At 43.5% G+C, this 10,956-nt stretch overlaps 1 protein-coding gene across 1 annotated transcript; it reads right to left on the bottom strand.

Annotated features, from left to right (window-relative positions):
• Nucleotides 1–5,116: 5,116 nt before the first annotated feature.
• On the bottom strand, nt 5,117–10,730 carry ESX1 (ESX homeobox 1). Its single transcript, XM_081566377.1, has 4 exons — nt 10,512–10,730; nt 9,882–10,317; nt 8,751–8,796; nt 5,117–5,623 (listed from the first exon to the last, which is right to left on the bottom strand). Exons 1-4 carry the CDS (start codon nt 10,576–10,578, stop codon nt 5,279–5,281), a joined length of 894 nt encoding a protein of 297 aa, XP_081422503.1. The 5' UTR covers nt 10,579–10,730; the 3' UTR covers nt 5,117–5,278.
• Nucleotides 10,731–10,956: the final 226 nt, after the last annotated feature.

Consider the following 10,956-nt stretch of genomic DNA (forward strand, 5'->3'; position numbering starts at 1 on the left):
CCCATTCTGAGGACTGTCTTCTCACCTTGTTTGTAAAAAACTACCAATGATATTTTTCACTAGACTGGAACAAAAAATTTCACAATTTGTGTGGAAACACAAAAGACACCGAATAGTCAAAGTAATCTTGAGAAAGAAGAATGGAACTGGAGGAATCAAACTTCCTGACTTCAAACTACACTACAAAGCTACAGTCATCAAGACAAAATATGGTAGTTGCACAAAAACAGAAATATAGACCAATGAAACAAGACAGAAAGCCCAGAGATAAACCTACACTCCTATGGGTACCGTATCTTTGACAAAGGAGGCAAGGATGTACAATGGAGAAAAAGATAGTCTCTTTAACATGTGGTGTTGGGAAAACTGGACAGCTACATGCAAACAAATGAAATTAGAACACTTCCTAACACTGTACACAAAAATAAACTCAAAATGAATTGAAGACCTAATGTAAAACCGGAAAGTATAAATCTCTTAGAGGAAAACATAGGCAGAACACTCTTTGACATAAATCACAGCAAGATCCTCCATAACCCACCTCCCAGAGTAATGGAAATATAAACAAAAATAAACAAATGGGGCCAATTAAACTTAAAAGCTTTTGCACAGTGAAGGAAACTATAAACATCAGTGTATTTTAACTGCAGGACTCGTGAACATTTGTCTCGTTTGCCAAATTAATGTGACCATGTGTGGAAGTACATTAAAAGAAAATGAGAAAGTATCCACTAAGAAGAGGAACTATCTGAGGCAAGGGTTCATTCTCTTTGGGATGTTCTGTTCCCTTGACTATTTGGGAGAGAGCATGAGGATAGCCTCAAATGAATCCCCAAATGATAATTTTGTGCAGCATTCTTAGGAAGGAGGGTATGTGATGAGGGTTATGTTGTGACATGATTTGCCTCCAGCAAGTGTTCACTCAAGGTTTGAGAATCCCTGTCTATGTACCAGTTCATTTTTTCTGTATTTTATTAGACATTTTTTAAATTTGTTTTTCAATTGAAGGAAAATTGCTTTACAATGCAGTGTTGGTTTCTGCTGTACAACAGTGTGAATCAGCTATATACATACACACACACATATATGTTGGTTTCTGCTGTACAACAGTGTGAATCAGATACACACACACACACACACACACACACACACACGTATCTGGGGCTTCCCGGGTGGCTCAGCTGGTAAAGAATCTGCCTGCATTGCGGGAGACCTGGGTTCAATCCCTGGGTTGGGAAGATCTCCTGGAGGAGGGCATGGCTACCCACTCCAGTATTCTTGCCTGGAGAATCCCCATGGTCAGAGGAACCCTGCGGGCTACAGTACATGGGGTCCCAAAGAGTCAGACAAGACAGAGCAACTAAGCACAGCACAGCATATATATATATATATATCCCCTCTCTCTTGAGTATCCCTTCCCCCTCCTATCCCGCCCCTCTAGATTATCACAGAGTACCAAGCTGGGCTCCCTGTGTTATATAGCAGCTTCCCGCTAGCTATCTATTTTATACATGGTAGTATATATATGTACCACTTTATACCAATTTCTCCACCTCCATCAATAGGAGGCCCTGGGTTACAGGATTCAAATTAGACAAAGTAGGATCTACCAATCAGAAAATACAGGGAAGGATTCTCGTATTTTACACCATTATTTTACTTTCAGGTTTTCATCAATTCTGAGAGTCACACCGGCACTAAATGTCTGAGTGGGAAAACAGAACATACATATGTGCTCAGAGCATGCCCACTTTAGGCATATTACCCTATGTTAGGAATTCAAGCAAAGGACCAATTGTTCTTTTGAAAACAATTCAAATTAAACTCTGTTCTCCTTTAAAAAATGCATTCACGGCAATGTAACTCTTTGTTGAAAAAGGCAGTTTTCACACCAATCTCAAGGAAGATCCTTGTATTCTCAACCAAATAATTATTCCTAGTTTTCCCTACTGTGCACACTTTCCCTAAGTACTTGTAGTCTGAAGGATGGCTGAGATTTTGATTCTTAGGCTCTTCCAAGTTGGACCTCCAAGGTTTTGACTAGATTTGTTTGAAACAAGATCCAGTTTACATAAATTAAATTCTAATTAAAAAAAACTTTCTTTTCCCACAAATACCTCATACCTTCTCCCTGCTTAATTTGACCATGAAAATGACTATTGTGAAAGTTGTCATGTATTTATCAGTGTGAAATAACTTTAGAAAGAGCACATCCAGAATTATTACTGTAAAATGCTGAAGCTCTTATACTTCTTTTGAGATTATGTTATTAAAGCTTGTCATCCCCGGGCTTCCCTGGTGGCTCAGTGGTAAAGAATCTGTCTGCCAATGTGGGAGACACAGGTTCGATCCCTGAATTGGGAGGATCCCCCATGCTGCAGAGAAACTAAGCCCATGTGCCACAACTATTGGGCCTGTGCTCTAGAGCCCAGGAGCCTTAACTACTGAGCCCATGTGTGCAACTGCTGAAACCCGCCTGCCCTAGACCCCTTGCTCCCCAACAAGAGAAGCCACCGCAATGATAAGCCCGTGCACCACAATGAGAGAGTAGCCCTCTGCTCTCCGCAACTAGAGAAAAGCCTGTGCAGCAATGAAAACCCAGCACAGCCAAAAATAAATAAATAAAATTATTTTAAAAAAACTTGTCAGCCTTTATAGGTCTTTACATACCATCTGTCTCAGGTAAATGAAATGATTAGCCCATAGTCAATTTCTAATAATTTTTAATACATCAAAATAATTTCATTGCAAGTGGATTCTTTACAGTCTGAGCTACCAGGGAAGCCCGTTTCTTATATTAGGATAAGTATTTCTGATCTATGCCTTGGAGATTTTTGAAATGCACTTAAGAGGATGCTCTTTGTGAGACTATTTTAAAATACCTCTCCCTTTTAAAACCTAGACTGAGGGGAACCTATCATACCCAGAAACATTTTGCATATTCCTCTGCCCCAATCCCACCATTCTTCTTTAAATCATCTGGCACATGGAAGAAATATATATGTTTTTAAAAATAGTATATTTGTCTTTTGAAGACCTCCTCCACTTATGGGAAAGGGTATTTATCTTTTTGCTTCTTCTAGGCAGACTGAGATGAAAAAATGTCCTGTCTGTCAGACTGGATCTGAGAGTGAACTGTAGGATTTATACCCTGGGTACTATTTGAGTCTTGGGATGGCAAGGCTGTATGGGGTCCTGGAGCTTTGATTTTTACAGACCCTGTAGTTCCAAGAGGACTTAAAGCATCGAGGAACCTGTTGTTTAACAAGAAGGAAAGGGGGCAAAAATGAGAAATGAAGATTGTTGTTTCAAAATCGCTGGGTGAAGATGGCAATGGGCATGCACCGTCACAGCCTGGATGTCCCTCACTCCGAACAGGGCCTGGGCCCTCTATAGTAGCGATGACCTCCTTGCTGCAGGAGTCCCACATTTGATACAACCATTTTACTGATGTTTGGTATCCATATGTGTGAAGGGAAGGAAGAAAGGAATGAAAAGTGTTGGACAACACTATGAAAGTCATATGCTTTTCCTAGAAAATAAAGTCTCCCTCCAAACTAGAACATGTAACTACTGGGAAACTCGACTTTGATAAGCCTCTTCTCCCCAACTCACCTCCTGTGAAATTGTCCTGTCACTGTGACAGTCCTATCTGAAGTCACTGCAGTCATTTCACAGCATGACTGTTCATAAAGTCACTGTACTTTGGGAGAACTTGATCAGAAGCATACGTTCAACTGAAAAGAAAGTATTTTTTTAAAATAGTGGGCCTTCAGAAAAAAAAAAAAGAAGCAAAACAGTGCTTAGGATAGAGTTATGATGTTAAACATCAGGTAACTTATAAAAATTGTCTAAGAAATATTCTGTCCATGGATAAAGATTTTTCTTCTTTTCAGAGCAGAATGGTGTATACATGCCTCTGATTATTTCCAAAAGATGTGACAGTCTTGTCTTTAATGTTAACATCTTAGCATCCTTTTACTGTTTATGAATATTGTGAAAGCTTTTTTTTTAAAATAATTATTGTTTTTTAAGTATTTATTTGGCTGTGTCAGATCTTAGTTGCTGCATGTAGAATATTTAGTTGTGGCATGTGGGACCTAGTTCTTAGAACAGGGATCTAACCTGGACCCCTTACATTGGGAGTGTGGAGTCTTAGCCACTGGACCACTGGGGAAGTCCCTGCCAAAGTTGATTTCTACAATAAAAAGCAGATTCTAAGACAAAAAGAAATAAAAATAATGGGCCTGGCCTCTTTTCCCCACCTCGCATTTCTTTCTCTTCTCACTTGGCAGTTTTATATGAAGACATTATGAGCAAAGTGAAAGTTTGCTTTTTTTTTTTAGGGCATCCCAGGTGGCACAGTGGTCAAGAATCTGCCTGCCAATGCAGGAGATGCAAGAGACGTGGGTTCGATCCCTGGGTTGGGAAGATCCCCTAGAGGAGGGCATGGCAACCCATTCCAGTATTCTTGCCTGGAGAATTCCACAGACAGAGGAGCCTGGTGGGCTCTTTTTAATGAGTGCCTATTTTGGAGCAGTATTCAAGGGACCATCTCTTGGATGTTGGGTGTGACAAAATACAAAGTGTGATCGTCTGCCTCTGAGCTGGGGATGCTACAATAATAGACTTGTTCGGGCTGGGAGCGAGTGTGAGAAAACAGAGAAGAGCCCTTTTTTTATCTTAATGGAGCCCCCTCTTGTGTCTTAGAACCAGAATGGGAACCATTCCATCATGTGTGTGCTCAGTCATGTCTTACTCTGTGACTCCATGGACTGTAGCCTGCCAGGCTCCTCTCTCCATGGCTATTGAGCTCCTTGAATAGAACATGTCCCCACCTGAAAACACACTGTACCTCACTAAAGGCTCATCCCTCCCCATCCTGCATATGTACGTGCTCCCAAAGGGGAAGGGTATGGATGGGGTTGGGGGGGGAACATGTGGTCAGTGTAAACCTGCTACAGGCACTGGGAGGACTCTGAGGTACATAACCTATTATAGTGACTCAGACCCATTACATTATGGAAGGAAGCTTCTTTGACCTTCTCTTTGAATTGCATTGCCTTAGCAATTCCCATACACACACCCAGTTAGCCCATTTGACACTCACAATCAATATATTTCTAATTTGTCTCTTTATTGAAAACACAATGTGCCCTCCAAAAACAACTGGCACTCATTTTAAACATCTGCCTAATTCATCTAACAGGTTTTCTATTTGCTGTGCACAATGCATATCTAGCAGAAACATGTGTGGAAAACTGTCTGAATAACATATTCAGAAATTGGGGCCTGTAATATGATTGTTGACGACAGGGGCCCATGCCGCACCTGCAGGGGCCATAGGAAAGTGAGGCATAGGTACCGGGGGTGGCAAAGGCATCCCCCATGGCCTGGGTGGCAGAGGTGCGGGTAGCACAGGTGGTGGGGGTACCCCAGGGGGCAGGCTTGGACGTGGCACTGGAGGAATGCATCTCCATGCCGGCTCCATAACAGGGACCGCTTGATAGTGCCCATCAACGATTGCCCCCATAGGGTGGCCCATGGCAGCAGGGGGCGGATTTCTAGCCATCAATGCCCTCTGCTCTCTTCTCCATTTGGCCCTTCGGTTTTGAAACCAAACCTTCAATCAGAGGGAAAAAAAGAGATTGTTTTAGTATACTGAACAGTTAATGTCTACTAGAAAACACCCACCATGCAAATCTGCCATTGAGATTTTACACTGCCGCAGGAGAAGCTATTTCCTCATTGCTAAACTCTCTTAGGAAAATAAACAGCTCACCTCCCTCACTTAATCCTTAGTGAGCCAAGCCTAGTCCAGACTTTGGCACATTGAATTGTCTCTCATTTTTAGCGTTCATTAATGAGTTTTTTTTTCCAAGTCTTGGATGCAGGCCTAATTGATGAATTGCACTGGATCCCTGCTGTTAATGTCCATGCCTGAGAGCAGATGCTATGTCAATGGAGGCTTGATAATGGGGGGCCCAGGGACTTTGTGGCTTGTCTTGCTGGGACACGAGAGTTGCTGAAGCCCTGGACACTGCCTTGATATTTTAGCTGTTAGTGTTAAGGAAAGTTTAGCTTAACTAAACCCAAATTCACTAAACCCCAAATCCTTTTCCCCAGATAAGATACTGAGTACCCTGTTGTCATCACTGTCAACTTTGCATGCTCCAATCTGCCCTACCCTCCAAACCTTCCTGGGCTCAGGACAAGGGCAGCTTATTTGGTTTTAGCTTCAGTTTCAGGATGCCAGACAAGAACCACTGTTTACCCAGAGTGTTAGGGTACCCAAAGTCCTGCCAGCTCTACTCCTTAACCAGGAGACCCCAGTCCCATCACTCATTCCTAAGGCAGGAAGGTCCAATCATGTCCAGTCCTGTGGGGACAAAGGTCACAAAAGAGGCTGCTCTCTAAATGCTTACCAACCATTAACAAACAAATAAGCTATCAATTAGACTTTACTTTCCTTTTAGCATAGCAGGTGATGGGGTTTACCTTGTATTTAATTATTTTGGATCTTCACAAACTGCAAGTTTTTTTTTTATTTTAAATTAGTTTATTTATCTATTTTTTAACTTTACAATATTGTATTTATTTTGCCATACATTGACATGAATCCACCATGGGTGTACATATGTTCCCCTTCCAGAACCCCCCTCCCCCCTCCCTCCCCATCCCATCCCTCTGGGTCATCAAGTTTTAAGCTGTCTTTTCTCTCTCCCATTTTTGGATTAGGTGTCCTTCTACTACATGCAAATATAGTCTGAAGAAGGCCACTGTAATAAAGCTCATTCTGGAGGGATTCAAATGTACCTGGGGCCTAATCTCCCTAAACATAGCCAAAAGCCCATGGACGGCAAATTTTAGTTTGGGCCAATATTAGGTCCATATTCCCAATACTGGTTTCATAAAACAGATCTGTCATACTTGCACAAGATGGGTAGGGGAAGCATCTATTAAGTTTCTTTGGGGAAATCACGCTGCAGTGTTTGGAAATATACAAGAACGTTGTATTTTTCCTTACTTGTGTTTTCTGGCTCATGTTCCCTTCAGAAATCCATTGAGAGGACTATGTAAACCAAAGGATGAGGAAAAACAATTCAGCAAACTTCTCCTTTGGGTTTACCTTGTCTGTCTGAGACTCGTTTTGAGACCAGGCCTGACTGTTGGTCCAGCCTGTGGTATTAGGATGCCAGCATCTGGTGGTCTGCTTTTCTTGCACACCACTGACAGATGCACAGTGTATTTCCATCACTGTGCTCACGCATGTTGTTGTTTAGTGGCTAAGTTATGTCTGACTCTTTTGTGATTCCATGGACTATAGCCCACCAGGCTCCTCTGTCCATGAGATTTTCCTGGCAAGAATACTGGAGTGGGTTGCCATTTCCTTCTCCAGGGGATCTTCCCAATCCAGGGATCGAACCCAAATATCCTGCATTGACAGGTGGGCTCTTTATGGCTAAGCCACCAGGGAAGCCCTGAACTCACACTTGTGCTCTAAGGCAAAACAACTAAGCCATCTGATATACACATATATATTCATACATATTTATATATATATTCATACATATATATCTAATCCATATATATGTCTATATCCATACACATATATATATCCATATATATATATTTGAGGGGGGCAAACAAATATTTCTTTGATATAATTATGGTGATCTATACTTTACTAAAAGTGACTGAAGTAGTCACCTTTTGACTCCATGATCTACGGATTTTTAATCACTGCCTGAATAAATGAAAAAGTACTTTAAATTAACACAGGCGAGAATCTGGCCTGAAATGAGATCACCCTCATAAAATCCACCTTTTTAAAACAATACCAGCAAAAAGGATCAACAAAATCTTAGATGTTAAAAATTCTTCAAGAGAATATTCACTTATACATTATTAGTTTCATAAAGTTGAATTTGATTCTTCTCTAACCTTTCAGCCCTTCTTAGTCAGTGAAACTTTATTCAAAATTATTCTTTCTCTTTTTTGGATTCATTTTTAAGAATGATTTTCCAAAGCTTGCAAACTTTTTCCCATTACCACCGTAACTGCAATATTTTAGCAATGTTTTCACGCTGACATCAAAGTCTTCCAAAAAAAAAACCCTAGAATTTAAGACTGCCACCTCTACACTACTTTGCAAAACACTTAAAAAACACCAGCAAGAGGATTAGGCACTGGGATTTGGACCTTTAAGCCACCCCCTCAACAGTTTCAGTTTAACTAAACATGTTAGTTACTCATGTACTATGCTCTGTGTTTGAATTACTCTCTCACACCAATGTCTAAATATTTATAAGTTCACTCCTTTAGCTAAGACCTTATGTCTGGGTTTTAAGTATTTTAAATAATTGAGTACAGTTGATCTTTCTTATAACCTAGCTTTTCAGAGTATTAAAGGGAATGCTTCTCAGGTGAGAATGAGCCCCAGTAGAGTCACATAGAAATATTCCTTTAGCGAATACTAACAGCCTCCCTAAAGGATGCCAGCATTAGAAGATGAACTTTATTTATTGGGGAAAAAAAACTGTGTGTGTGTGTGTGTGTGTGTGTGTGTGTGTGTGTGTGGAGAGGAGAGAGGTCTGTGTTCTACTTTTTTTCCTGTGTGTGTGTGCGTGTATGTGTGTGTGTGTATGGAAAAGACAACAAAGCACACCCAACTGAGAGTTTTCAGGACAAAACCTAAAGCATGTTTTAGAATGGCTGCCGGGCCAATCTTAAAATTAAGATTTACTAACCTGCACTCTTCCTTCATCCACATTCAGGTGTCTTGCAATCTCCTCTCTGACAGGGGAAAAGTACAAATTCAGTATTTGGAATTGTGGATAAAATACATATCATTTACATTTCTGTAAAGTACAATTTTCTGTAATATGGTTTGTGGTTTACTTAGGGAGGGTCTTCCGTGGATAACTCACCCATTAAAATATAAAAAGGGAATACATATTAAATTTCCTGGTCATGTGCCTGTTACTTCAATATGACCCAATTAATTTTTCCATTTGTGCAACAGCAGAGAACTTGAAAATCTTTTCACTTTTACGGAGATCCCTCCCTAAAAATAACTACAATGACAATCCCCTCCCCGCCCCCCGCAAAAAAGTGGCATTTTAAACCCAAATATTTCTGTTTATTGTAAAAGGGAGTGGTCATATCAGCCAAGCAATCAAGGGCGAAGGCTGTATACAATGGAACCAGAAAGGGCGCCCGTAAACCTCACACCGATTCGTCCTGATCCCCCATTCCTATTGGGACAGAATAGGCCTTCGTCTTCGTACTCTATGGAGAAGGAAATGGTAACCCACTCCAGTATTCTTGCCTGGAGAATCCCACGGACAGAGAAGCCTGGCGGGCTACACCGCACAGGTCGCTAAGAGTCTAACATGACTGAGCGACAACCACTTCGTACTCTAGGGGGCTCCGGCCCGGGCTTTTTAACGGTCAAAACTCTGCCGCCGGGAAACAGCGCTCCACGTGGCAGGGCCGAGACCAGGGTGAGCGCTAGGAGGCGCTCTCCTCGTGCACAAAATTTAAACGGCGTGGAAAAAACGGAGTCATCACGATAAAGTTTTACTGCGATATTTAAAATATAAAAATGCATGCAAAAAACCTCACCATGAGCAAATTACCAAGATTTTAAATTAAATCAGTATTAATCCGCCCTGCTTTACTTGCCCCACCCTAGTTCCGCCCCTCTCTTGGACCCCTGCAAGCTTTGCCCCAACCCCCGCGAGCGCGCCCTCGAGCCTCCAAAATGGCTTTTGGCCCAGGAGGCGGGGGGAGGGGAGGGTCCTGGGAAAGAACCTAAGGCTTCCTGGAAGGCGCGCGGGCCCCCGAAGAGCTGGGCATCTCCGGAGCCAGCCACTTACCGTGTTATCAGGTTGGGGTATTGAACTTGGTTGAATGCTCGCTCCATCTCCAGCACCTGCCACTGGGTGAAAACAGTGCGGCAGCGGCGCGGCTTTCTCATCGCAATCCGGGGCCACTGAATGGCCTGGGGGGCCGGCTCCTCCTGCTGCAGCAGGGGCTCAAAATCGCCGCCGTCGCCCTTACGGTTTTCGTCGCCCTCACGGTTTTCGTCGCCTTCGCGGTTTTCATCACCCTCGCGGTTTTCGTCGCCCTCGCGGTTTTCATTGCCCTCGAGGTTTTCGTCGCCCTCGCAGTTTTCGTCGTCCAGGAGGTTGGGGTCCGCCTCGCCAAAGTAGTTTGCGGCTGCGGCTGCAGCTGCTTCTCCGGGCTCAGGTGAGGACCGAGTTTCACCTTCCACTGCGATTAAAACCTCCGAGATCAGGTTATTCTCCATATCTGGGAAAAGAAGAAAGCAAAAGGGAGAGACTGGGACAGGGGAGCCTGGAGCCCACGATGCGCGGGCTGGAGGGGGGCCGGGGCTGTGTTGGAGGAGGAGCTGCTGTGCAGTGTCCCGTCCACCTGCCCGTCCCAGGGAAAGTTCTTTTTCTGGGATTTGCCGAAGCACCTATCATCGCCGTCTAGGCACTAACCATGCAGTTCTTCATCCTCGTCGATTCCCAAGTTGTGGAATCCTAGGTCAAAGTGGCTGCTGGCCATGCTTTGATTGCTGTCGATGAAAGCCTGCGCTTCTGCAGACTCTGCGCTGGGGGTGTGGCGATCCGAGGACCTGGGCTCGGGCTCGGGCTCGGGCTCGAGCTGGGGCCGGAGGTCTGGAGCTTTGCTCTTCTGGCGCCGGGACCTCTTCTGGCGCAGATACTGGCGCTTGCGCGCCTTATATAGGGGTCGCGTTGACTTCCGCAAGTTCTAAGTGTGCCCGCGCGCGCGAATTGGATAGGCGCCCCCTAGTAGCTTTCACGTTGCCTCTGGTGGGGGGAGGTGGGGACCGATGGGTTTGCGGTTGAGGCCAGGGCGTGGAGTAAAATAGGGCGACTGCACGTGAGAATGGTGCTGGGAGTGGATACTCTTGTTTGGGGA

This window comes from Giraffa tippelskirchi, chromosome X (genome assembly GCF_054371585.1).
Source record: "Giraffa tippelskirchi isolate mGirTip1 chromosome X, T2T-mGirTip1v1.2.pri, whole genome shotgun sequence".
Classification (NCBI taxonomy): Eukaryota; Metazoa; Chordata; class Mammalia; order Artiodactyla; family Giraffidae; genus Giraffa; species Giraffa tippelskirchi.

Bases quoted from the DNA above. Each gene is read 5' to 3' on its own strand.
- ESX1 (XM_081566377.1), bottom strand. From the start codon at position 10,578: ATGGCCAGCAGCCACTTTGACCTAGGATTCCACAACTTGGGAATCGAC. The intron at 8,797-9,881 runs GTAAGTGGCTGG...TTCCCCTGTCAG, and splicing joins TACCCCAACCTGATAACACG to AGAGGAGATTGCAAGACACC. The intron at 5,624-8,750 runs GTTAGTAAATCT...CTCTGATTGAAG, and splicing joins TGGATGAAGGAAGAGTGCAG to GTTTGGTTTCAAAACCGAAG.